The following is a 27,798-nucleotide window of genomic DNA, read 5'->3' on the forward strand; positions in this document are numbered from 1 at the left end:
ATCCACCTGCTTCTACAATTCTTCTTTTTGTTGTAGCTGAAAATTAATTTTTTTATTTCTCATAGGGGAAAAAAAAAGAAAAAAAAAAAAAAGAACAAAACAATCTTCAGCTCTGTGGTCCCACTTGATAAAATAAATACTAAATAAATTTATGTGACATAAATAAATAAATTAACTTCAAATAAAAAACGCTTTACATGAACAAATCTACCAAATGTGAACATAACTAGCACGTTAAACACAAAGTCACGGTCTCGTTACACACAAACCATGTTCGTCGTCTTCTTCAGTTTCTCTTTTCTTTATTTATTTTTTTAACCTATTGCTTGTGGATTATGTTTGCTTTTCTTTGTTTTCCTGTCCTCAGCTTTTCTTGGTTTTTTTTTTTTTTTTAATCCTGTAACTGAAACCACACACAGGAAGCTACAGCTGTGTGAGTGTCGCGGGTCATTTCCTCAGAGTTCATCTTCATCAGAAATGAGCAAATCCACGACAAAGCTACAACATACGTCAGACTGTCGTTCGTTTCCCGATGCCAAACATCGCTCGCCGCACCTCTTTCTCCCGCTCGGAGAAATCTTTTTCGTCAGCACACACGCGTGAGCAGGTAGCACGAAGGCAGCGCTGCGCCGTCTCTACACGCAGATCTCAATGGGCGTGGTCACCAGGATGCGCCCTCTTTCGTTGTTCTCTCTGTTGACTCGCTCGTAGCTGCCGGTGGAGGACGGCGAGCTGTTGGTGGACATGGAGGAGTACTGGGTGTCCATCATGATCCCTCCCTTTGCCGCCACGCAGGCAGGCGACAGGCTCTGTTGCTTCAGTCTGTCCACGAGTACGTCCTCTTCTGATGACGATGAGCTGATGTCCAGAGGAGGCGCGCTACTCGCCAAAGCCCCGCTGCTGCCATTACAGTTCCCGTTCTCGGTATCCAGCATCCAGCACTGGTTGAAGTAACTGAAGACTTCTTTGACAGAGCAGCGGCGATCCTGCTCGATGGAAAGGAGCCTACGAAACATTCGCAAGGCTTCATCGGTGAAGCGGCGCCACTGCGACGGCACGGCGGCGGTCCGACGGCGTTGCCAGCGGACAAACTCCTCGTAGAAGGCATCATTGGGCATGGCCTTCTCCCAGGGGAAGTTTCCTGTCAGCATGCAGAAGAGCAGCACCCCGAATGCCCACACGTCTGTGCTGTAATCCACGCAGAACCCCTCATGTCGGGAAGTGTCGCACAGCTCTGGTGCCGTGTACGGGATGGTTCCGCTCACGCGCTTCACTGGTGATCCGGCGCGTCGTGTCATGCCGAAGTCTGACAGCTTAACCTTTCTGCACTCTCGGTCAAAAATGAGGACGTTCTCGGGTTTGATGTCACGATGCACCAGCTTCTTGCAGTGCAGGTAGTCAAGAGCAATGGCTACCTGGTGCACGCAGCGCTTCGCCACCGCCTCAGGAAGTCCCACCTGAACAGAGAACAAGAGGAGTAGGAGAAGGTCGTGTACATGAAACTGAAGTTTAGGTCCATATAAATGGGACAAAGTTCAGAGGATCTGAATCTTGCTTTAACAAACAATAATAATAATAATAATAATAATAATGGATACTTTATTGATCCCCATGGGGAAATTACTTGTTTTTCTCTGCATTTGACCCATTCACTCAGTGAAGCAGTGGGCAGCCCACTAAGCAGGCGCCCAGGGAGCAGTGTGTAGGGACGGTACCTTGCTCAGGGGTACCTCAGGGTAGCCGTTAAGTGGATTCGAACCGCCGACCTTCCGATCATGGGGCGACCACTTTACCTACTGAGCTATCCCTGCCCCATACTTACCACTTTCTTACCGGCGCCATGCATCCTGAGAAGCTGCCCACATTGTGTTTTGGGAACTGAACATTACATAACTCATAGAAAAACATGAAACCAGTTGTAGATGACACAATAAAGGTGGTGCTTGCGTTTCCTTTTCCCCTCAAGATAACATCTGCACTTCCTGCGATCTACTATATTAACAGTAGGTCACGTTAGATTAAATCCCCATTAACTGTGGTAAAAGCTCTTTAACACAGTTTTAGATATAATCTCCCTTTATACAAACACATCTATGTAAATGCTCATCATAGTGACCTTTTACACTGGGCTCATGTTTGGCCAGTGTAAACAGGAAGCAGAGTGCTGGCTGCTGACGACAAGAACACTCATTTCGAGGCAAAACGTGACGTCACGGCATCTACATCTTTTACACCATTTCCCGGGACACAATAGACCAGCATAAAGTACAGACGGGCCAGTTTTTACCATCAGTTTTCAATACAAAACAGATATTCTGGACATAAATTCATACTGATGGATTCACTGGATTCTGTTTGCAGGGTGTAAGGTTCGTTAACTACAGACGGGAATTTACAGAATGTCTTTTTAAGGTAGTCTCATTTAGGTCTTGGCACTATAAAAACCTCTTTAGCAAACACATAAAATATTTCTCTCTGACGGCCTTTTATTTTAATAATGCTTTACATTTTAGTCCGTGAATTTTCGTGTTTTGGCACAAAAAGAGGACCCCGAGCGCTGTCGGGACTGAATGCCAATGTGTAATTTGCAGCACGTATGCAGCTGGGGCTTTTCAGTTTCAAGGAGGATTAAGGGATAATCATCTGGATTATTTGAATAAACCTACATCAAATATAGAAACCATCCATCCACTCAGATTTCTTATCCAGGTCTGGATCGTGTCGGCAGCAGTCGGCCACCCCTGCTGTGCTTCTCACTCTTCCAGGGGAATATTGAGGTGTTCTCAATACAACTTGGGTCTGCCCGGCATCTCCTCCCAGTCGGACATGTCTGAAACGCCTGACCTGGCTCCTTAGGATTTGGAGCAGCTTATTTGTTAAACTACAGGAATGGCTAAGCTCTCACCTGTGGAGGGATGATGTCAAACAGATCTCCCGCCTGCGCGTACTCCTGAGCAAAGATGTAGTAGTCGTCGGTTTCGAAGGCGATCCCGTACATGTTGATGATGAACGGGCAGGGCGACAGGTAGAGGGAGATGCTGTACTCTCTCAGGAAGCTCTTCAGCTTGGTGGTCTTTTTCTTCAGAAACTTTAGCGCCATTTTCGTGCCTGAAAACGAGGACAGGACCGGTTACATAACCTCCAGTCTCACTCCTCCTTTCTTGTTCTTTTGCACCCCATTAAAGTGTTTAGGGATTTATTTCACAGCTGTCTAATTGCTTCCAAGAAACTTAATTAAAACAATTTGATGAATAATTAAAATCTCGACAGAGTCAAATCCTGATGATTTATGCTTTAAGTATTTAAAATCCTCTGCTGCAGTAGTTATATTTGCACTGTGTGAGCAGGATGACGCTGCTTTCATGTTTAAAGTTTTGCAGAAAGCGTCGTTTACAGATGGAAATGTAATGTAAAACTTGCACGACAGCACGTTGTCTTCAGCCGCCTCACCTCCGCTCAGTGGCCGAGAACAAGAGAAGCACCGAGGGGACATGAATTCCCAGGACTAATCTGATAATCTGAACGCTGAGGGGAAAACCCCCCAGACAATAACCTGGACGGCTGCCATGTCTGCTTATAATTTCCCCTCCAACAGGCAGCGTGTCAGCAGAGACTTCTCCAATACCACCGGATCAGCTCTCCTAAAGTGCTTTGTGCTTCTTACAGCATCCAGCCACTTTAGAAAGGTCGAGGGGGATTTTCTGTTAGTCGGTGACACGGTTTAAAAAGAAATAAATTAAAAGGTATTCTTGGTAGCAACACTTTGTGCCACCACAGACTGTACAGAAAAGATCAACAGAATCTAACCACAGTTCGTGAGATTGTCATGATCCATGAAACAGCTATTTGAGAAAATGTTCATTCTCTCAAAGGTCTTTCCATCATATCTAAAATAATTTAAAGAGTCATATTTACAAAGATGTCCACTGGAGGTCTTTCACAAGCACCGTCCATCCTTTTACTCTGCCAACCTATCCTGATGCATTTGAAGGAAGTAAATGAATTGATAAGAACTCAAACAGCAGTTAAATATGATAAAGTGCTAGCTTAAACATAAAAATGTGTTCTTGTTTGCAGTGTATTATTTCATTACTTTGATAAGAGAAAATGTTACTAGACTTTAAAAAAAAAAATACCCTTTTTATTTCACTTTAAATGGGTTTGCAGATGTTTAATTGCAGTGAACACCAAACCCAATAACCAGCAGGTTGTCTAGTAACATTACTACAGGACTGAAGTATAATAAATGCAGCTTCCTGGCTGTGCAGCGCCAACATGTCTGATTTGCACCGATTCCAACAACAGCAGGTCGTCTGCAGGAATTTCATCATGTTTATATGGGAATTTAGTTGCTTTGTAAAAGATCCTGATGGCTAAGCTGCAAAAATAAACAACATCTGTTCAGGGAGACTCGGCTGATTCCTGTTGAGCTACGACTGAGAGTTTTAGAGCAGAAACTAAATATAACCTATATTTAGGGCGAAATAAATCTACCCCACTGAACAATCGAGTCCCTGAACAAAACATCAAAGATGTTGGGGTTGTTTTCCTCTGAAACCGTGACTTACTTACAGTTTTACATAACAACAAACTCATCATCAGGTAAATATACTGCTCATGTAAATATAAACCTATTGTTTTGGCAACTGGCGATTTAAAAAACAGATGTTCTATAACCTAATCTAAGTTTCTAGTTTGTCACTATCACACTGAAATATACCTTCTCATTTTGAATCTCTGCTTACATACTTTACTATTCAATCTATGTAAGTGAGTCAGTCCAATATAGCTAGCACATTTTTGAAAATAAATATTATAATAATACATAGAAAATAATGTTAATAGAATTTGCCATATTATTCAAATCTCAAACCACTGATAGAAAAACATTTTTTAAGACTTTATTAGACTATTATGTCTAATGTTATTTAACTGTGATTAAAATTATAAGTAAATAATTCATAACTGGCATCAGTTACACATTTCCAGATACATCCAGTTCAAAATAATCCTTATTTATTTTATACTTGTGCAGCCATCACTTCATCCTTTCACTGAAACCAACCACTTCTACTCTGATTGGCCGTGTTACCGTATTTTTATCTCATTTGACTTTAACTGCTCAAAGTTTGATCTAAAAAAATAAAATAAAGAACAAAAAAAAGAATAAATGAATAAAATTTTTAACGATCCACTTCGGTAAACTGTCAGAACTTTGCTATTGTGATAAGATTAAATTAACAAGCTTTGACATATCACAGATTCATTTACACCATCAGTACTTATACATACGAAATACAGAAAAATAAAAACAATGATTGACATACTCAAATTTCAAATTCATCAAAAAGGATGACAAAGAGAAACAGACATTTGAATTGAATTAATAAGATATTGTGAAAACAACCTTTTAAGGTTTTAATTGAGTTTTAACTTCGAAATACAAAATGCATTTCAGACTGCATGTGACTGCTTAAAATGTCGCTAAAGGGATAAAAAAAACTCGCAAGTTCTACACATGTCGCAGAAACATCTGGGGATGAAACACTTGAGTTTGTTCATTTAAAAAAAGAAAGTAAAAAGGTTAAATGTTATACCTTCAGTCCATCCATTTCCACAGGTAGCCTGATTTTCTGCTCCACACTGAAGGTCAGATAATTTAAGCTACACTTATTAACGGCTCTGGGAAGAAGCTGGCGGTTCACTACCAAATTATGAAACCAAAAGGTATATAACATTTTTTATAAATCCATTAACGGCACACCTCAAATGGCTTGAAAAGGTCACCATTTGTCACTCCAAGAGTCTGCTGCTACTTGAAATAGGCAGTGAAGCAGAGGCTTTGTGACTCCATAAAAAAAAAAAAAAAAAAAAAAAAGACTATTAAGAGGCTGAGAACAGATGGGCAACAATTTGGATTTTAATGTGAAAAGGTTAAACAGATTTTCAGTCAGTTAAGTGGTGAATTGAGGCAGTTTGGATCTCGACCTGGGCTAAAAATCCCTGCAAGAAAGCGACCTCCAGTACCTCCAATTTGGCTTTTTTGAAAGTAAACACTTCAGTCGTGAGCAGAAGTACTTTACCTTCACAAACACGCCGTCATCTGACTCGAGAGCTGCTTTCATATTAGACTGTGTTATTACTCTGAGTCACAAAACAGGGCCACAAATGAGGACAACATCTCATTTCCTGCAAGTGCAACCCTGCAGATCTGCTTATTTTGTGGGCAAATGAATTTCTCAGAAAATCTCCTCTCCCCAGAAGAAGCGATGGATCTGAATTTCAAAAAGAAAACTGTCTTCATGGGCTTTACCTTCTGGTTCATTTTTCCTCTTATGCAAGATGAGGATGAAACAGATGTGAAAAAAAAAGGAGGAAATTTACTTACATGGAAAAAAGATCATAGCCATCTTTCTGGCTAAAAACAACCATCATGGCATTTATTAGCTACAGCTAGCTAGCCAATGAAACTAATGATAATTTATTTAATTGACGCTACATCATGAAGTTAATGCTAATGCAGATCCCAAACTAAAAAGCCATTTGAATTAGGAAATTCAAATATATTCCATTTACTGTTTTGTTATTTTTATTTATTGAAAAGCTTTTGGTATTTTTGTTCAATAAAATTTAGACAAAAATACCAAGAAGTTAATAAATGCAAGTACAACTGACTATTAACCCCAAGAGCAAGAAAACAAACAAAAACAAACAAAAACCTTTACATTATTAATTTGTCTTAAAAATTATTGTAAATGGATTTGTTTTAAAATGACACTGAGTTACTTGATCACTACAGGCAGCTGCCCAGAGTACCAACATGGGTACACCATTTAAAAGCTTTTCCTTGTGCTCTATGCAATTTGTATTTTGGAAAACAAAATAAATAAAAATTCAGATACTTTGCCATTTAGAGTCTGTTGACAGGAACCCCCCCCCCAACAACCTGTTCTTCCATATTTCACTGTTACTACCAATATGGTCGTGTTTTATGGTAAGAATGCAAAAATTTACTTAATATATAAAAAAAAAATAAAAAAAAAAACAGAAACATTTATTAGTCGAAATTATATTTAAAGTGATTTCTTTAAAATTTATGGCCACCAGGATTTTATGTTTGTCTTGTTTGAAATGTGGTAAACTTGCATCAACCAGTTGTTTATTTTGGTTTGTTCTGTAGATATTAATACAATTTTTTGTTCTTTACAGTAGCAGCCACAGTTAATACCTCTGATTTTGTGGATGACCAGGTCCACCTTTCCATAGGTGCCCTTTCCCAGCTCACGGATGATCTCATAGTACTTGTTGATGTCCAGTTTTTCCAGATTCTGTGCAGCAATCAGCTGGAGCTCCTCCAGGATGTCGATGGAGGCACGGGAGCCATGAGGCAAGGAGTTCATATTGGTTAAAGGGACGGGGCAAGGGGGGCCGAGGGCTGGTCTGGAGATGGATTTTCCTGGAGAGCAGGAAGGAAGACGAGGTTTACTGTGAGGGAACTTATCCACCCATGGCTGCATTCCTAAACTATACACCACTGCTTTGCAAAGCATATCTTGTACTGCATGTGTGTACTGTACTGGTATCAAAGGGAAAGTGAAAACGCTTTGAGTCCAGGCCAGTGAACCGTTATGTAATCTTTACACTGTGTTCTTACTTTGAGAAAATATAGTTTCTAAGATCACAGCTCCTCATAGCAATAAAGAGAGCATAATCGAAGAACAAAAGGTGGGAATTTTTCTATCAAAGCCCATTTAATATATGCAGATGCAGACAGAGGTTCGTTATTCACACAGCTCAGTTACCTTCAAAGTCTAAACAGAAACTAAAATTGGCACAAATAATGCATCAGACACAAATTCACGTTGTATTACATTCAGTATACAAAAGACACAAAATGATGCAAGTTTGGGAAATGAAGGTAAATTAGCATCCTTGCAAGATTAAAATGTTTATATAGATGATATAGATGTCTCTCCTTCCTGTTAAAAGGTAGTTCTTAGTTGCCAAGTGTTTGTTTAAAAAAAATGATCTAATTATCTGGTTCTCTAATAATATTTTAGGACATTTGCTTTAGATTATAAAGGGTTTTAACTCTTACATAACTAGCTTTGTATAGATAATACTGATAATGGAAAAAGCACCACGTGTCATTACTACAGCCACAAGGTTAAAACAGAAAATCTCCCTGCACCGAAGTTCTGTTTCTACTTTATTCTATTTGTGTTAAATAAAACTAGAACTTCAGTCGCCGAGCAGCAAACTTTTTTGTTAACCTTGTGCAAAGACATCCAAGTTGAATAGCTTTGGGTGAGATAGGCGATATAACCCCGGCACAACGTCCTGATGCTGACTGATGAAAGAAAATGAAGAAAATTAATTGAACGAGTCCATCCCTGAGAGCAGAGAAGTGTTACTATTTGTAGGGCTGATCCTCTGCAGCTGATTAACGATCTTTCCACATTAACGAACGTCTAATTCCGAACTGACGTGTTTCTTCTCCGTCACGCCTGCTGCCATTCACTCAGCAAATCTGTCTCGCCTTCCGGCTCCTTCTGCTGCCGAGGGGAGCCAAGCAACACTTCAGATCTCTGGATGAATGCGGAGACTTCACAGCCCTGATGGCCCAGCAGAATTGCACCATGTCTCATTAACAGGGATGAGAAAGTGTTGAAGGAGACGGGATGCTAGCCACATCCTGTGTTTCGGGTCCATCTGTCCCCACTTGGCTCCCATCTACAGTGTGAGTGTGCACGATGGGGAAATGTGTACGAGAAACTCAAGTAACGCGTGTGAAAACAATGAACCCAAACAACAACAGAGTATGGTCCGCTTGGAAAAAACACAGTGAGAGTAAAACTGTGATTTGAGTAAATAAAAGCCTATTAATGCAGATTTACTTTACTGAAACAAATGCAGCACGTGAACCGGGACGTTTATTTTTTTTTAATGTCACTGATCTCAGCTTCAGTGTTTGCAGTGTACTCAAGCTGGATTAAACAACAGCCTTTATTAACCCAACACTTCCTGCTGCTTCACAGGGTGGTTTTTATTGTGGAAAAAAACAAACAAACAAAAAACAAACAAAAAAAAAAACAAAAAACCACAACAACAACCCACAGGAAAAAATGTTTTTCTGAGAATTTAATGTCATATTTTTTTTTCTGTTCATTTTTGAAAGACGCCGACTTGTCTGCAACTGCTCACCAAGTGGTAGTGAAACTGTAAAAACAGACCATTTACCTTCAAAGTAAAAGTCATCCTGTGAGCATGACTCAAAAGGCGCAACTTACTTTGAAAGTTGAGCCTTTGAAGGTCTCCGTTTCCGGTTTGCACTGACCGCTCAGCGTAAACGTTGAGTGTTTGTAGGTGAGTCTGGTTCTTCCACGTTCCACCGAGTTGTTTGTTACATGAATAGAACTTTTCATGTAACGTGTCTCGTTTCTTCAGCTTTCAATTGTCCAATCATATAAACGACACCGAACAAGAGTTGAGAACAGAACACGATTTTTGGCAAGTTTTTCCATGGGCTCAACCCACATACTCAACTCTGCTGCTCAACCCATGACTGTGGGTTGAGCAGCAGCTGTGGGTACATATGCGGCACCGTTCAAGGGGAAATAAACAGGCTTTCCAACTGTATGAAATTTATTATCAAACAGTATTGTTACAGCAACATTTTACTTTTGGTGTGAATTTAGTCTCATAGCCTACTTACATCTTACACAACTATGTTTTATGTCTTTGCCTCCAAATCTCAGTAATGCATCAATCTGTTACACACAGAAAAACTCAAACTGACATCAGTGATGAATATCTTGAATTTTTAAGCTAACAGTATAAGTCTGGCTGTGCTTTGAACAAAATGTAGTATTTAACTGTGCTTGTTGTTTCTTCAGAACCTCTGTTACTGCTAAATAAAGCAGGACTGACATGTTCAAAACTGAAACCCTGACATGCTGAAAACACTGCGTTAAAAAACAGTGAAAGGAAGCCGTGAGCTCGGCTGTGTTGGAGTGACAGCGGAGGATGGAAATGGCCCTCGAAATAAACAGTATGTGCTGAGCATTAAAGTACGACAAGCTGATAAAAATGAGGACTCAGCTGAACCCAAAGGAGCCAACTGGCTGTCTATCACCGGTCCTCTCAGCATCCCTCTGACAAGGTCAATAAAGCACAGAAAGGATGAGACAGCCAGAGAGTGTTTAGAGCTGCAAACAGACACACTCGGGCATCTCAATTTTACATGCTAGATACGTAGGTAGATTTTTAATTAAAATTCGAGCCCTTTTCAAAATAATGGCCGTTTTCTTGCACAGTTTTTCTGCTCAGCCAGCAGTACAGTTCACAGGGTCAGAGCGAGGGCCCAGTAAATGAACACGAGACCAGATGCACAAAGAGAACGAAGCATCTCACCTCTGCTTTCAGGATGATCAAATAATGCCAGGAGGAGCACTTTGCGCCTCCCTTCTTTGTTCGTGTGTCAAACACATTTTCACAGCACAAAGAGACACTGCAGAGACCTTTTGTTAAAGGACAGTAAATGTTTTTTCCACACACCTGTTCTGTTTCAGACTTTCATTTGGAGCATTAAAGGAGCCCAGAAAACCATTGTTATTACTGACACTGCTGCTATTATGTGAAACCAAATCATTATTTTAAATAACAAGTACTCCATGTACAAGCTTGCATCAGACAAAAGAACCAAAACAACAAAAACCCACCACAGTAATCTCCTAATTTTTGGGAAAACTGCTCTTATCTATGCTTTATACTGTTAGTTTTTGTCCTTTTCTGGACTTTGTCTTGACTTTAGATTACTGGACTCTATTATCCATAATCCTCCATTATACTGTTAGCTAGTACTGCTCATGGGAGCAATACTAGCAATAAACATTAAAGTCACCTCCTTTGTATTTTCACTAAAAATTAGCCCACTAAAATTTAAGAAGAAAAAAAAATCATGTTAATTAAATCATGTACTTGATTTCTGGGCTCAATGATTCATTAATTCAGGTCTGCTGATTTCCTAGAAACTTTGTGAGAATTTAGAAAACTAAAACCTGGCAACAACAAGTCGAATGATGTCACCAAATGACCAAATATGAATGCTGGTCTTCTACAAAAGACGCATTTTGTTGTCAGATCAAGCAGAGAACTCACCATCCATTTACTTTCTATCGTTACGTTTACCTAACCATAGCAACTTTGACATATATGCATTAATTATGTTTCACCCTCGGTGTCTTCCTGCTATCCGGGCGTGAACACTTCCTCACGTGCTCTCACACTGAAGTCCTATCAAACAGCCCGGAGATGAAAGGAGTCACAACCACCGCTAATTAGGTGTAACGTTTTTTAGCTGCAGCTCCCGGCGCTCCCGCTAAGTCTAAGGGGTAACTGCTCCCCCAAGGGCATCAAGGAGCCATGTCTGTCTCTGATGAGCGGCGCGAGACCGCCTTCCCATCATTCTTTCAGTCGGTAAACAAAGCCCGGCTGGAATTCAACCAGTCTGCTTTACGTCTGTTATGCCCTGATAAGGTTACCTGTCTTTTGCGCCGCTTGGCAGGTGGGTGCAGTCCAACGGTGAGAGCGCCTGTTGATGGAAAGCTGGAGTGGCACAGAGTCAGAAAGCTGTGAGTTTTAATGACCTTTGATTTTCCTGCAGCAACAGCAGCAGCAAGGTGGCACAGCTGCCATGGCTACAGCCTGACGATGCTTTGTGTTTCTAGCGGTTCCCTGCAGAACTCGAGCTTCTCTTGGACTGCCAAAATGTCACACTCTTGTTTCTAATAATGTCTCGTTCACAGTAAAACAAACCGACTACATTTATTGAAGGGTCTGGTTTCAATGCTGGGAATGCTGGAGCTTGTAGAGAGTGCCAGAGTTTTAACTGGGACACATGGTTGATGTTTGAGTCCATAGGTACATTTAGTTTGCATAGGGACAGATTTAAAGCTGAAATTTCTTCTTCGTTTTAGGATTTGTTCCTGAACTCAAAGATCCACAAAACCTGAGCCAAAGACAAAGTCAGAAGCTTCCTTCTGTGTTTTCTAAGGTGTAATCTAAAGAGTAATCCGAGGAGACCACTGATCACTTACAAGAAGAATAGTATTGCCGCTGTGACGATGAGTAAACCTGACAAACTCGACAGAAGTGCTGAGTAATGGTCTCCCGGTGCCGCAGGAAAAACAGCCTCTGCCACCTCGTGTGTGTTCAGGCCAGCATCGACTTGCAAAACATCGGCACCCAATTAATCATTTGTAATGTGAAATCAATGCGTCACCAGGCTGAAAAAATATTTATGAACAAAGGCTGCCATCTTACTCTATGCCTTCCTCCCGACAAAAATCTTTCATACCTCAGAGAGTTTCCAAAAACAAGAGGGGAAAAAAAATGACCTATTCAAGGATGATTTGGACATAAAAGACAAAAGAAGAACTGATGTCTGCTTCGTGAACGTCTGGTGAAACAGCAGCATCATGACTTTCTCCAGATTTCTCCAGCTATTGATGGGCTGGAATGAAATTTGGTGCACATATCCAGGATGTCTGTAGGATGAATCCTAACGCCTTTGCTGAGCTGCTGACTGTTCACATAAGGTTAACATTTGTGCTCAAACACACTAAACGAACAGGCCAAACACTTGAAAAGACTCCTGAGCTTTAGATGACCTCCTTCACAGTCTGAAGAATCTTTTATGTCTTATACATTTAAAGATTTCAAGGTATTTACTAACAATTATAACATAAACCACCACAGTGGTTTTCTTTTTGTACCCAGTACACTCAAAAGAGCAAGAACATTTTTTTGAAAGCGCACCGCTACACATATCTACAGTTATTAACCTTTAGGACCTCTTAGGTTTTTGGTTTTTGCTTTACTTTGAGCTCCACTAGTACAATTTATATGTTTATCTGAGCAGAGATTCGTTTTTATAAGTCTGCAACGTTCAATGTAATTCAGTTTTCTTTATCTAGCACCAAATAACAACAACAGTTGTCTCAAGGTGCTAAATATTGTAAGGTAAAGACCAGAGGCGTAATTTCCAGGGGGGTTATGACCCCCCCCAATTATCCGACTCAACCAAAATAACCCCCCCAATAAAATTATGAATTATCTTGCATATATAGGCTGTTGATTTTCTTTACTCATTTCAGGTATTACCAGCAAAATAGTTGCATGTTTAATCATTTGGGAATTTAGCTAGATTTGTTTATTTATTTAGACAGACATCTTGACCCCCCCCAATGTTCAACACAAAGTTACACCGATGGTAAAGACCCTAGAATAACACAGAGAAACCCCAACAATCAGACTAAGCCCTATGAGACAAGGACTTTGGCGAAAGTGGCAAGGACAAACTCCCTTTTAACAGGAAGAAACGTCTGGCAGAACCAGGAACAGGGAGGGGCGGCCATCTGCCACGGTCGGTTGGAGGTGAGGTGTCATTGAGTGCCAAAAACTGTCAGGACTATCGATGTCCACCTTGTGCTCCCCCTGTGGTGCTGAAATTTATGTCACTCCAACACAAGTGGATAAATACCTGTTGGTTACTCCTCCAACTCTGAAGTTGAGAACATAAACCAAGAACTTTTGGTGATAATTTCTCAGTTTTGTAAGACTTTCTCCAAATGTTATCGTTCACTATTACTCAGGGCCTTTGAACTGCACTACTATAGTAAATGTAATAAATGAATAAATAAAGATTTGTCTTATTCTTCTAAACTTCGTTGTACAAACTATTCCGTTTTTGGAAGTTTGAATAATTCTAATCTATTGAAGAAAAAGCCTGCAGTTCTATTAAGACTCACATCAGCCCCATGTGCACGTTATATCAATAAATGTTAGCATGCTAACATGCTAAATAAAGCAGTTACAAGTACAGAACATAAACCCACTTAGCGCAGTGGGTATGTTACAGGTTTGATGTTAGCCTTCATCTCTAAAATACTCTTTGCCTAAGTGGAGCATTAAAGTGTATGGGATTTATGCTAGAGGGGGATTTTAATATTTCCTGCTACAGTCAGTGACTTTAATCCTATCTGGAGAGCATGTGAAGGATTCTGACTGCTGTCAAAGTAACAATTCATAAAATAATCCCAATCTAAATCCCACCATGAGTTTTTAAAAAGTGGATTAGAACATGGAAGAAGAAAAAGATCTGATGGAAGCACCAATGAGCAGGTCTATTTAGCCAATAATATGGTGACAGGAAGAAATTAAATCTGTTGTTAAATTAAAGAAGAGCAATACCATCATGTAGCTTATTAATATGTCGCAGCAGATGGTTTGTTACTCACAACCATCTGGTGGAATTAATCTTGGAATCTTATTGGGGGGGGAAAAAGGTAGACATTTAAAAAAAAAAATATTAAGAAACAAGAAAAAAAAATACTTTGGAAAAATACTTGATCTGATTGTTTGTTAGCCTATGACAAACAAATAACCACAACTAAGTGATAAAGTAAAGTCTCGCTGAATTTTTTAAAAAGCTTTCAGTTAACTTTTCGTTCAGTAACGAGATATCCTCCACTTCCGATATAACTGATGCTACAGAGGCCTATAATAAAGTTGGATGACTGGTTGGTTAATTAGTGATTGGCGAAGCCCATCCCTGGTGGATTCTTTGGTGATGACTTGGTAACAGTCTCAACAGCACACCTCCATCTGCCTGCCTCCATCTGACGCCAGGCGTTCTCTTTTCAAAGATTTCTAAATAGGTTTAGAGGTGTATTTTCTTTATTTTGGTTGTTTCTGATGAATATCCATATCTCTCACATTGTTTTGCCAGTTCTCTATGAGAATTTAGCAATGGCTGACTTCTAATCGCTAACTAGTGTGACTACACTGAAAGTGCCCAGTTCTAAAGTCCTTGACATATCTTTCAGGCAGCGTGAACACCCAAGTTTGTCAATGTGATAACTCGGGACCCAGATCATGCAGGATTTCAACATTCATACCGTAGATGCAGCTACTAAAAGGTCAATTTCTTTTTAAACATCACCACAGATTTTCACATTTATACGATAGGTGCATCTACTAGGAGGTTGAGGAATAGCATGTGTCAGTATTTTTATAGTTTTATTCTTTGTTTGGAGAGAGATCAAGCACAAAAATACCAAATTATCTGCTTTTTAAGGTGTCAAAGCTCTTATTATGTGTTCTGAGTAAAGCTTTACAAGCCTTTTTAATGGAGGACCTTGTTCCACTTTAAAGACAAAAAAATAGAAGACAATCTGAAGACAAACTCAAGTTCTCAAAACGAAATGTTTGGTATTTACAGCAGAGAGCATGAACCCTGACAGAATGACTGATAATAACCTCGGTCTTGCAATGTTCAGAATCCAGGACCAGACGAAACACGTGGGATTTGAGATGCGACAGTCTGGCAGCTTAACTGTCTGAGCTAATGTACTTAAAATAGGCATAAAAAGCTTTCCATAAAGAGAATAATGGCTTCACTTAAGGAGAAGGTGATTAATAATGTGCCATTTTGAAAAACAACAACAACAGTTTAGTTTTTCTGCCACTGCCTATAGCTATTTCACAGTGACCAAAGTATGTTTGGGGTGACCAAAAAATTTATTTTTAAAAATACATTTTAGGCCGTCTCCTTGAGCCTTTTCTCAACAGACAGAATAACTAAAGTCTTTACAGTGATCAATAACGCAAGCAATCATTAGCAGCAGCCTTGGGCTTTTCTTGTGTTTACCGTATATTTTATTAATGCTACAAAAAAGCTTCAGTTTGAGCTCTAATGGGCTGAAATGTCTTCTGGTTGCTGTTGGTCATCAGTCATTGTCTGTCTAGCTGAGTCCACTGAACTCTGTGAACCGACAGGTCCAATCAATCAACTAAAAGAAAACAGCCAATCAGTGTAAGAAAATGGTGACTTTTTGCCATTACTGATGACCCTTCCTCTCAGTTCACAACCTGTAAGCTTTTTATTGCCATAAATTGACTATTTTAGGAACAAATGCCATACATTTGATGGTTCACGCTAAGCATGTCGACTTGCTTCTGTCAGGTATGACTGTAAACGGAGTAATCTGGGAGTTTGGGCTTTTGGTAACAAAAGATAAACATGAATTATTGCTGTGAGACACTGTGAATGTCACAGCTTTTAAAAATCTCAATTCTTCTTTTTAGAGCAGAAGAATGACAGTTTCATTATCACCTATTCCACCCAGAGAAGATCTCACCAGGGCAGATGATGAACAACACTTCATAAAAACATTTTTAACGCGACAATAACTGATTATTTAAATAAGGAAGTGATTGTCAGGTTATCTGCAGCTCAAACAAAAATACCCATCACAACGTGTCAAGATTTCCTCTAACACAAATCTAGGAACAAATTTCATTTGTAAAAAGACATTTTTGCCATCTGACTCTATATTGAAGATATAAAGAATAACATGATACATAAATTTTTTGAATACATAAGCACAGCAAACGAGCCCTGTGGGCATGGCAAAAACCGTGTGTACAGTGGGTTCTTGCTACTATATAGATACCGTTCACGGTAATATCGATATAATGTTAGGCAATGATAAGAAAATCAAATATCGCGATAGAATATGGGTAAAACGCGCATGCGCAGTGCCTTTGTTTTCATGCGCACATGGCAGAAAGAGCATGGCGACGACGGAGAATGAGAAGGGCGAAAGTGGATCGTTGAATGAAACGGATGATCCAGAATTTGTTTGTAAAAATGTTGCAACTTCAGTCGAACTGGTTTGGCTTTCGTCCGTCAGATACACACCAAAGCACATTTTTTGGTAGAGCATGCTAGCGGGCCGCCGTTATTACCGAACCGATTTAATTTGGTACGCGGCGCTTAAAAATCTGTCAAAAAAATGTTTCAGTACGACTTTGCTAAGCTACGAAGCCGCACAGCTTGATGGATTGTCGGAGCATTACATCTACTGTAGCCTCGCGGAGTGATACGTACTGTGCTTCAACATAATGTTACCGTATTGTGTGTGTATAAGCTCTTTTAAGTTTAAAGTTGTGGAGTCTCACATGCATTATATCGTCAGTTATATAGTTATCGCAAATTTTCAAATATATATCGTGATAAATGTTTTTGGCCATATTGCCCTGCCCTAATACAGATTATAATTACTGAAAAGATGACCAACCACTTACATAACTAATAAATGACACTGCTTCTAAAAATGTCAACTTATCACCTGGTTTCAGTTTCTCTAATCTGAGGATTTACTACATTTCTTTTGTTGTATATAAAATCCTGAAATAATCGTTTCAGCTTTTAGATTTTTGGCTTTTGGTTATGACAAAAGGAATAATATAAAGACCCACACCTGACAGCTATGAGCTAAAACCACACACTATTTATAAAAGACAGATGTAACCACTGTGGTTATCACTAATTGGGTTCTGGACTCTGCATTTTGCTCTTTGCTCGTTGACATTAGAACATGGATGATTTTGGACATTTACGTGGGGTCTGTGGGGATTGACTCACTTTTAGAGAAGCCTCAAGTGGTTGCTAGTGAAACTGCAGATTTTCTTGCCTCTTGGCTAAAACTCCAAACAGCACTGATCATCTCATAACAATTGCACATGTCCAGGTCTGCTACATTTTACACAACGAGTAAAGAGTCATTTGGAAGACGAGTACCTACTGACTGAAAGATGTACAAACTACATCCTCGGCACCTTCAGACATCAGTAAAGACCAGATGTCTACTTCAGTGATGCCACAAAAAGTATGGGTGAGATCAGTTTGAAATCATACAGAAATATTACTAAAGCTAAAGAGTTTTCATCCTCCCTCGGACTTATCCCTTTATCAGCCCTGGAAAGTGCTGACTCTTCCCCTCTCTGTGCTGGTTGTTGTTGGCCTTTCAGCTCCATCCTCAGTCATTCAGCTCACCGCCACTGATCTAATGTTAACGTGTGAACTGTTGTTCTTTAAATCTGCTCACTGAGAAGCAACAAAACCGGAGAGATTACTTCTGCCCCGTGAGCAGCTCGTCCCTCTGGAAATGTTTGCAGAAGTCAGACTGCATCACGCCAGCCGTCACGGCGCTGGAGTTCAGCGTCCTCTTGTGCAGCGGCCTCCGGCGAGGCTCGGCCGTCCGCTCCCACGGCGCTCACGGAGCTGTGCAGCACATCAAAGCAGCCGGCTTTAACCGGCTCGACCTACATCGCCTGCGAACACTGAGGCTTTGTCCCTGCGCGCTCAGCAGCGCATCACTGGGCGCTCTCCTTTACTGCCAAAGCATTTCGGCTGCTGCGATCCCCACGCAACAGAAGGCAGCGGTACACTCTTTGTCTGATTTAAGCTCACATTCTCTAACCGTCTTCCTCCTGCCTGCCGAGGAGATGTGCATGGTTTTATTTTCACGTCTCCTCTGCAGGGCTGAACTAACAAATATTTCTGTGAAATAAAATATTATGGGCTGTGTGGTGCAGGCCATCCAGGAAGTTTATGCTGCAGCTTCTGTGAAAAGAAAATCTAGTGTTTTATTCACCATCTGTGTCTGAATGCTAGCGCTCAGGTTTATGTTTGTAGTTTGCTATGAAAGCTCACCAGGTTTAGCTGATGTATGCACTCTGCACTCTTATCTCAATATTCTGGCTCCAAATAAGTGTGAAGTCCAAAAATCTATGGCAGTGACTACATCCATGTTTTAAAGTCCTTGTTGTAACAACACAAACACTCAAAGCTCATTCACGTGGGGCTACTTTGTCAATGAAACCTTAAATAGTTTTATCAATACCCATAAGAGGTTTAATAACGCCCTGAATAAGGGTGTTGGTTGTGTTTGTGTTTGTCTGTACAAACATACAAACAAAACCAGAAAGAAGAAATCCTGTCATCTGAGAAGCTAAAAGCGACATGAAAGAAGCAGCTTGTAGCCCATGAGTGGATGAAGGTGTGGAACTGGCACTCAAGAACTCCTGCGCTCTGGACTTCAGGTTCCACAGGGGGCTTTCATCGTGCTTCGGACAGAAGAAGCTGAGACAAAAGAGACAATTTTAGGGATTCGATTGTCGCAAAATTCCTTTCTGCGACAGCACCACGAATCACCGCCACTTCCATTTCAATCATCTCCAAGTGCCAGCCAGCCGCTTCAGTGTTTCGTTTGCAAAAGGTGAGGGAGCGTGTCCTGTAAACCTTTAAGCGACCAATCAGCTTGAGTTAGCAGCACGCTAGAGTTTTACAGGTAAAATCAGCGTCACCAAAAGTGTCCCTTTGTTTATATTTGGACATATGATTGAGGCTATGCTTGTGAAAGTAGGCGTAAATTATTTTTTAAGCAGTTTGGCGTCTCGTGTTGAGCTGCAGCCAATTATATATCCACTACTAGTAACAAGACGTGGCTATTAATCCCACAAAGTTTCAGATTCCTCTAAACTCGATGGATTTATGGGAGCCAGAGCGAGGCGATGAAGGAGCCCTCAGCAGGGAGGATGCAGACAAAAAATAAACTTTGCGCGAAAATACCGATAAGCATCAGCATCAAAGTCAACACACTGGTGAACCTTTGTCATCTGAGATGCTGAATTCTTAGGGTTTAGCAAGCCTGTCCAATTTTTGCATGAAAAAAAAAATCTAAAATGTCAGAACCAGAACCACGTCTGATGATTAATCACCTTCCATTAACACCATAAATCCCCATGTCTGTATCCCTGATGCAGATCTGGAGTCAGTAACACTGTTTACAGACACTCAGACATAAAAACTGCAGCACAAAGAGATCAACTATGGATGTGATCTGCAGACACAAAGCGTGCATGCATTATATCCATGACAGCGTGCAGCACATGAGCATGTCTGTGGCGAGAAATCTGCTCTGTAAATGTAGAGGGAGGAAAGTCAATACCAGAGATTGTAGCTCTGAGACAATAGCTTCACAGCAGCTCTATTGTTCTGCTCAGGTTGGGTGAACTTTGTTTTAGATTTACAGCTGTATATTTAGAATACATTGTTTTCAGAGTGCAAAGCCCAATATAGTGCCCGTGCATAGACACACAACAGCCGTGGAGTATTGTGCTTTTGCCTCAGAGCAGTGAGGCATCACTTTCAAGCTGAATCTGAGCTTTAGATGCTTGAAAAGACACACCGAGCAGCGTTTCGTAAGCTGTTAACTGGTTTTACTGGGAGAAAAACGAAATCTTCTCCTACCGTTGACAAAGTGCTGGAAGCTGTCAGTCCATTCAGACAACGTTCGGATCCTTCAGCGACTCAGGAGACCGGCTGGGAGTGAAGGCTCTGCGGGGACCGGCTGCTGTCTGTCACCGTGCATCCGCCGTGGTGTGTCTCCCGAGCCCCTCTCTATTGTCTCCGCACTCGGCCGGCGGCCCCGCCCACCGCCTCTGACCTCCAATCAGAGCACAGAGCGTCAGTGACGCCTTCCCGGATTGCAGGAATTTACACGTTAGACCGAATTAAAATTCAGATGTAAAACTGTCAACAGTAGTGGTTTACAATACTGCAAATTTTTGTATAAATCGCCGATACCATTATCAATACGTTTAACCTATAAAGGCACTTTTTACAGACCACTAAATCAGTGAGATTTGTATTTTCCATAATAATTAGTTAATAGAATAAAACAACATTTCAGCTTTTCATCTATTTTGAAACTGTTTTTTTGGAGACCTGGAATGTGCCTGTCTCTAAAACACTTGGGTCAACTTCTGTTAATGAAATGTGCTATAGGCTATAAATAAAATACATATGGTGGGTAGCACAAAAAAGTTCAGACATTTTATAGTGCATGTTTAAGCTATATTTTTTTAAATGTAATTTTAAAATATTTTTAAAACTAAAAAAATATATTTATTGCAATTTTGTGTGCTACATACCGAACTTTTAGCATAAAAACAAACTATCCATCCTATTGTCAGTCATCCAGGTCATTGTAGTTTGAGGAGAAAGGCATCTGGACCTCTTTAAGTTTCTTGAAGACATTTCACCTCTTGTCCAAGAAGCTTCTTCAGTTCCGGGAGAAATTGGTGGAGAGTCCCAGATTTTTAAGCGGAGTGGCCCTAATCATGAAAATGCACAGAAAATAAGATCAGACACTAACTAGGGAGAATCAGAAGGACAAACGGAACAATGTTGTCATCCCTTATGTAGTGGTTTATCAGAGAAACTCAGGAGAGTCTTCTTCAAACACGACATCCCAGTCTACTTCAGACCCAGCCTGTGTGTGTATCAGACAAAAACTGGTTCATCCCCAATACAAAACTCGCAAAAACAAACTTAACAACGTAGTGTATGCTGTACAGGGTAGTGAGGAGTGCTCAGGCTTCTACATTAGAGAGTCCAAACAGCCACTTAGAAGAGCCACCTCGACACGACAAGGCTCAGCTGTATATCTGCATCTGAAGGACAAAGGTCACTCTTTCGAGGATGCCACTGTTCACAGAAAGAAGCCATTTATGTCCACTGTGAACGACCATCTTTGAACAGAGGGGGCGGTTTACGACACCAACTGTCTGTATCTATAATCCAGTTTTGAGATTTGATCTTAGTAAGTCACATAATAGGGTGGGGCTAGGTCTCACAATGGGTTCACCTGAAACCTTGGCTGGTTGTGACCCACACCCGTTTTCACACCTTGGCTCGTGTGGTTAGGTAGTGGAACAATAGGGGGTCCACAATCCTCTTAGGGACACTCCCAAAAGGACTTAAAAATCTGGTAGCTCAGCTACCAGCAAAGACTCCACACAGAAGTCTAAATCAAGCTGCAAACGCAACTACTAATTATGTTTCCACCAGAGGGCGCTATAGCCGCGGCACGTAATACATCAGTGTTAGCTACAAAAATGAGCTGAGATAAATACTTATTTTAAAAAATCGAATTTAGACGCTCAAAAATTGGCTTCCAGTTTATCCCACGTCCATGAATGCAGCACGAAAGGAAAGCAGAGCAGGCGTTAGCACGGAGAAACGTGCAGCTGTGGCTCAGATGCAGTTTGAAATTAATGAGGGTTAGGGTTAGGGTTATGAATAGGTGTGAGTATCGGCTTGTGCTTTTATTACCTCCTTTAGACAGAAAAAGGTTAAAGAAAACAGCCTGTCGAGAAGATATCAACGAGACTTAAGTGTGCTTTTAAAAAAGTAATGACTCGTTGATGGTGTTTAGATGTTTTATTTCTGCAGTGGGAAATGTAAGTGAATGATCATGGAAATTTTTCTTTCGTTTGTTGTGGTAAAGGCTGTAAAAACAGCTACTCTTGACCTGATCAGGCTCTCTGTGGGCTACAGTCAGCTGTTAGTGCAGGGTAATTGGAGGATTTAAAAAATATTCAAAATGCAAAAAAACCCCTAAACTGGCGTTTTAAAATCCAAAATCAATCACCAGAGAACGATGCTGTCTATTAGGAGTCAGTAATATTCATCACAGTCCTTTGTATGATGTTGTGAAGTGTGTTAAAGGAAGACCACAGCTTTGCAAATGTAATCACACGTGTATAAGAAAAACGTGACAGTAAAAAAGCAAATTACTCCAGGGTGAATTAAGGCCTAGTTAATCACTAAATGACATGTACTTAAATTAACACAACAGGAGAAAATGTGGCTTCCATGTGCTCTTTGATTCAAAGGTTTATGTCTTTAAAGCCAAATTTGAAGATCACATTCAAAATCAACCAAAGAAGCTGGTCTCAAAAAGTGATTCAAGGTGAAATCACAGGCTAAACTCACTAAACATGATTATATTATAAAACTGTTTGGTTAGAAGATGAGGCTGGTATCAAAATCTTTGTATGCTACACGGTAATGTGTTTTGACCACCTACCCTACCTACCATACATGATGACATAATGCACTTTTTGAAGTTGTCTCCAATCAATTATGGAAAAACCAATGTTTGTTGTTGTTCCTCTACATCATGGACATTATTGAAACCATGGTAACATTCACACATACACAGGACTTTATTAAAAGTGAGATTGTTTGTTAAAAATATCCCGATTCAAATAAAAATGCAAAGAAAAAAACTATCTGTGAGGAAATGTTGGACAACCAAATGCCAACAAACAACAACAGCACACAGTCTGACATAAAAATGAAAATAATGGTCATCACGTTGACGTTGGGAGACAAAATCTCAGATTTAAACACTGAGTTAAACACTGGCATAAGCTGTGGTAAAAGCACAGTTTTCATACAATCAAAATGCTGTTTACGTGTGTACAAAATGCATTTAAATCTACATTTACCAAAATACCCATGTATGTGTGGACATGATATATCCCATGATACTGTTCAAAATTTGTCTGCTGATAAAGAGACACAATCTGACGCAAGAATCTTTTTTTTAAGTTGGAGTAAAAACTGATCATCAGACCTTGTAAAGGTCACGTGGATTTCTTTTCTTGATACAAAGTGCGATAAAAAGCACCAAATTTCAACCCACCCTGTGTACTTTGAGGGCGTGTAACTCAGAAATGAGTCCTGGAACGAAGGTAAAATCTTTGCATGACATCATTGAATCGAAGCTGCAGTTCTGAGGCAGTCGGGTGGGAGGGACTGATTGATTTTTGGAGTGACCCTCAAAACATCAGGAAACTATAATTATTCGTCAATGTCAGACGTCTCCATTTGGACACAAAAGAAAGCTGTAAGAGCATCACCACGACCGCTCTCACCTGCGACGGCACGCTCGCTGGGTGAGATGAAGTCAGACGATAATTTTAATTCACGGCCTCCTGACTCATCGGCTGTGTCACCGCAGCAGATTGCTATTCTGCAGGCAGAGGGAATAGTGTCTGGGGGGAGACGGGTGACTCGAAAGCCAGGGAGAAGCAAAAACAGTGTTGATGGAAAAGAACATTGATTTTTTTTCCTTTTCTTTTGCACTGTGCTGTCACTGCTGAGATAATCCCAGAGCTGATTATTCAACCGTCAACATGTCAGTGCTGTGTATCCAACAGCTTCTCTTAGCAGCCCATGTCGTAAATTTACCCCTCACTTTTTAAATCTTGCTATATGAGAAAAACTAGCTGCTCTCCTCGCTCCCTGGGATGGGAACGGTTGTAAAAGCTGACAAGCTGACGATGCTTTAAATCAGATGACAAATCCCTGAAGACGAGGATGGGAAGAGGAGAGGAAATTTCTCCATGGACCGCTGTGACCTCGCAGTAAGTAATCTCAGAAGTGTGAAGGTGTGAGGACATGTTCAAAGACAGGGTCCATTACACCATTAAAGATATAGTACAGCATTTCAGGAGCTACTTTTCCATCACAAAGTGGATCCTTATGCTGTTTTTTATTGTAAAAATGGTGGATTCCCATTAAACATGGCCAGATTTTTAAATAATGAGGGCAGCATATGCACATGTAATCTCTGTGAGTGGAAAGCTCAGGCTTCAAATAGCTCTAAACACTCGGTTTCTAACAGTTTATTCTACTTGGTGCTCTCTGTGAGGTCATAAAGAGAGGTTAATCTGAATATGGTTTCATGCACAGAAGCCCCACCCACCTGCTGTTTAAACCTAAGAAATTTGTCTTAAAGGGGGAGGAGCAACAGCTTGGGGCTGCACCAAGGTCCCATAAGATGAATACAGATTATTTTGAACTTTGACTTAACCAAAGGTACTCCAGTGTAGTACGGGAATAAATATATAAGAGCTGGAAAAGTGCTGAGTGATGCTAACCCTTACTCAAACTCAAACTCAAAATTTAAGTTTCAAGAAAATATTCTCTAATGTCTTGGCAATTTCAGAGCTAAAAGCGACCCAGCCTAAAAAATTATTTACATTTTTCCTCAAACAATGCTTTTCTGCAAAGTAAAGGGTGAACAGGTAGGGTTATTTGTCATTACTGACAAATACTTCAAGTCTTTAACCTGCCAGCTCTGCAGCATGAAGTCCACGTGATGTCCGACCGAGCCCACATGTCATTGTCTGGTGCATTCAGAGTGAGCGAGTGGGCGTCCTGTGTCCTACCTCCTCCACGCTCCAGCAGCAGCCACACTGAATCCAAACAGTCTTTCCAATACCGACAACATGAACAGTCTTAATACCATATCATCGTAATATAACATCTTTGTTTGCTACAGCCCGGATAAATATTAATTCTCTCATTTACTGGCAGCATCGTTAAAAACAGGTACAAGGCAGGATCATGAAGAGCAAACAGAGGATAAAATGAAATCCTACTCCTACTAATTCACATTTAATTCTGAGTTGGACTCTTCTATAACAGCGTCTGCACGAATTCAAGCGTATCCCTGTAAAACCGATTCGTGTTTCTCATCTCACTGCAGTTACAAAAATAGTATAAAAACAGAAATCACACCAATAAGTAGGAAACAACACACAGCCCAGGAGCCCGGTTTTAAGATTACATTGCTCTTTTATGATTTACACTGGAAGAAATTACTTACAGCTTGTAGAGCTTAGAGCTTTTGACAGAGGAACTTTATTATTTTTGATAAAGGGTAAAAAGATATAAAACAACCGGTCATAAATATCCAACATGCACATGAAGAGCCAAATAGAAAAAAATGGCTTATTTGGTCCATTTCCTGACTGCTATAACATTTTTAACAACAAGACCAATTTTTGGTGTTTTAAAATTTCAGTATTACACTATAAATATTTTTGAGACATGAAATATGAACAGATTTCTCCAACTCTTAATTTATTAGTATTTTTTATTATTATTATTATTATTTTTTTTTTTGAGGTGAGGAAGCCATTGACTGGGTGGTTGAGTGGTTGTTGTTTGTTGTTGGCAGGTTATCCAGGTTCCACACCAGAAATTAAGCTTTTAAGAGGTTTAATTGTGAGTCTGCTTCTGGTGGTGTCAAACAAACAACACTTTAAGTACTGCCGACCTACAAAGCAAGGTCCGAGGGAACTTCTCGTAACGGTGGTGCTAATTATTGGGGAATTGATTGGTCAGTAGGTGGTGATTTCTTATCTCAAACACTCTAAAGGAAGATTAATGGGTTAGCGAGACATACTGAGCTAAAGGTTGGATGGTTGGAATCTTTCTACCTGTCTAGATTATATGGCACCCTAAACACCTTTATAATTTAATTTATAGTATGTTTCAGGTGCTACACAGATTCTCTGCTGTAGAGATACATTTTATGCATTATACAATTTGCCACCACATGAGTTTGCATGCAGTAAATTTACAGCAGTGCAAACTCATGTGAATTTGCATGTACTCAGTTAAGGATGCAGAAAATAGATGCGTATATTTTTATGTTTGGTCCTAAAATCTGAAACATAGATTATAAAACTGGTCCCTCATTGGTCATCTGTACTTTGGTTAGGTCTGTGGGATAAGTCACTATGTGCGTAGCCCAGTAAGAAGTGAACTCCCTCCATAAGACAGAAAATTCAGGACTAAACCTGATGGTCACGCTGTCCCCTTGTCATCCTGAAGGTGATCCGTCCCTTTCCAAACTGTTCTGGAGGGCACTCAGGAGCAGCTCTGGGCACGCTGAGGTGATTTTCCTGCAGGAGGTCTAAGAGCAGATAATTAGCTTGCTGTTGGCTCATTATCGCAGCGGCGTGTTTGACTACGTTGTTTGATCAATTCTCCCTGGGCAGGAATAATGAGATCCCAGAGCTGGAAGGAAGTTGCTGCTCCACATTGCATGCAGCAGAAACAAACATGCCATCTGTCAGCAGGTGAATCAAACCTGAGCACTGTGGATTACATTTGCATGCAGAAAAACAGCATTCATTTATCCCAGAGGGATTTGTGCCTCACGTTTGACCTCACTCGAACTGCTCTGTCTACTGCTGGGTAAAAATAAAAATCCTCTAAACACTGGGATTCCTTCAGTAAAGGTTACGGTAGCAATCTCCCAGAATGCTACGCAGCACCCTGAATCCCCTGTGGGCTGACGTCCAGCAGTTTTAATCTCACCAGGAGTCAGACGCAGGAGTCGCTCGCCGGCCTGTCTGTTCGAGCTTCTCCTCAGATAACCAGACTCAATTTCTCAGTCCGATGGCAATCTGTGTGAGTGCGGCAGGCCGAGGCAAAGATCAGGTGGAAGATTGCTGCTGTTGTGTAATTACTGGAAATGCTGCGTTTGCATAAATTAGCTATAATGCTGCAGAAGCGATTTGTTTTTGGGAGGATGTGAAGACTGATTACAGAAAATTGCTATAAAACTTCAGCTTTGTGTGTGGTAATTACTCACCGCATTTCTAAAGACCTATTAATAAATCCCATGTTAACTACAGCCATCATGGGAATGTGAAGAAACAACATTTATGTGCAAAACATGCGTGCACAGAGCTCTCTATTTTGATTTCTTAGTTTTTTGCATATTAGCCATATTTCAGACCATCAGATAGTTTTAGTATTACACAAACATAGCCCGAGTAAATACAAAATACAGTCTTTAAATGATGATTTTATGTATTAAGGGGAAAAAGCTATCCAAACCTACCTGACCCTGTGTGAAAAGTAATTGCCACCTAAAGCTAACACTGCCACCCTTGGCAGTAAGAACTGCAATCAAGTGTTTGCGATAACTGGCCTACTGTAAAATGATTTTAATTCGGCTTCATTGGAGGGTTTTGAGTATAAATCATTCTAAATCATTTCAGGTGGATTTAAGTCCAGACTTTCACTAGGCCACTCCACAGCCTTTTGTTTTTTAGCCATTCAGAGGTGGGCTGGCTGGTGTGTCTTGCATGCCCAATCACTGAATCTCAGAAAGTTGATTCTGTTCATCTGGACTTTCTGGAGTTTTCAGTAGAAGAAATATTTCCTCACTCAGCCAGGTGACTTTCTCAGTCTCAGCTGCCTGCACGTCTCCCAAACCTTGAATAGCAACC

General features: G+C 40.4%; 1 protein-coding gene across 2 annotated transcripts; it reads right to left on the bottom strand.

Moving 5' to 3' along the window:
- Positions 1-368: 368 nt before the first annotated feature.
- Positions 369-20,335, bottom strand: unm_sa1261 (un-named sa1261). 2 transcript variants are annotated; one of them, XM_026164054.1, is made up of 4 exons: positions 20,162-20,331; positions 7,229-7,456; positions 2,906-3,108; positions 369-1,457 (listed from the first exon to the last, which is right to left on the bottom strand). In XM_026164054.1, exons 2-4 carry the CDS (start codon positions 7,398-7,400, stop codon positions 636-638), a joined length of 1,197 nt encoding a protein of 398 aa, XP_026019839.1. In that variant the 5' UTR covers positions 7,401-7,456; positions 20,162-20,331; the 3' UTR covers positions 369-635. The 2 variants fall into 2 exon arrangements, with proteins under 2 accessions (XP_026019839.1, XP_026019840.1); XM_026164055.1 differs by lacking the exon at positions 7,229-7,456 and having other exon boundaries at positions 20,162-20,335.
- Between the last annotated feature and the right edge of the window lie 7,463 nt (positions 20,336-27,798).

The sequence above is a fragment of the Astatotilapia calliptera genome, chromosome 4 (genome assembly GCF_900246225.1).
Source record: "Astatotilapia calliptera chromosome 4, fAstCal1.2, whole genome shotgun sequence".
Classification (NCBI taxonomy): Eukaryota; Metazoa; Chordata; class Actinopteri; order Cichliformes; family Cichlidae; genus Astatotilapia; species Astatotilapia calliptera.

Bases quoted from the DNA above. Each gene is read 5' to 3' on its own strand.
- unm_sa1261 (XM_026164054.1), bottom strand. From the start codon at position 7,400: ATGAACTCCTTGCCTCATGGCTCCCGTGCCTCCATCGACATCCTGGAG. The intron at 3,109-7,228 runs GTATTAACTGTG...CCTCGTTTTCAG, and splicing joins GGTCATCCACAAAATCAGAG to GCACGAAAATGGCGCTAAAG. The intron at 1,458-2,905 runs GTGAGAGCTTAG...TTCTCTGTTCAG, and splicing joins TTGACATCATCCCTCCACAG to GTGGGACTTCCTGAGGCGGT.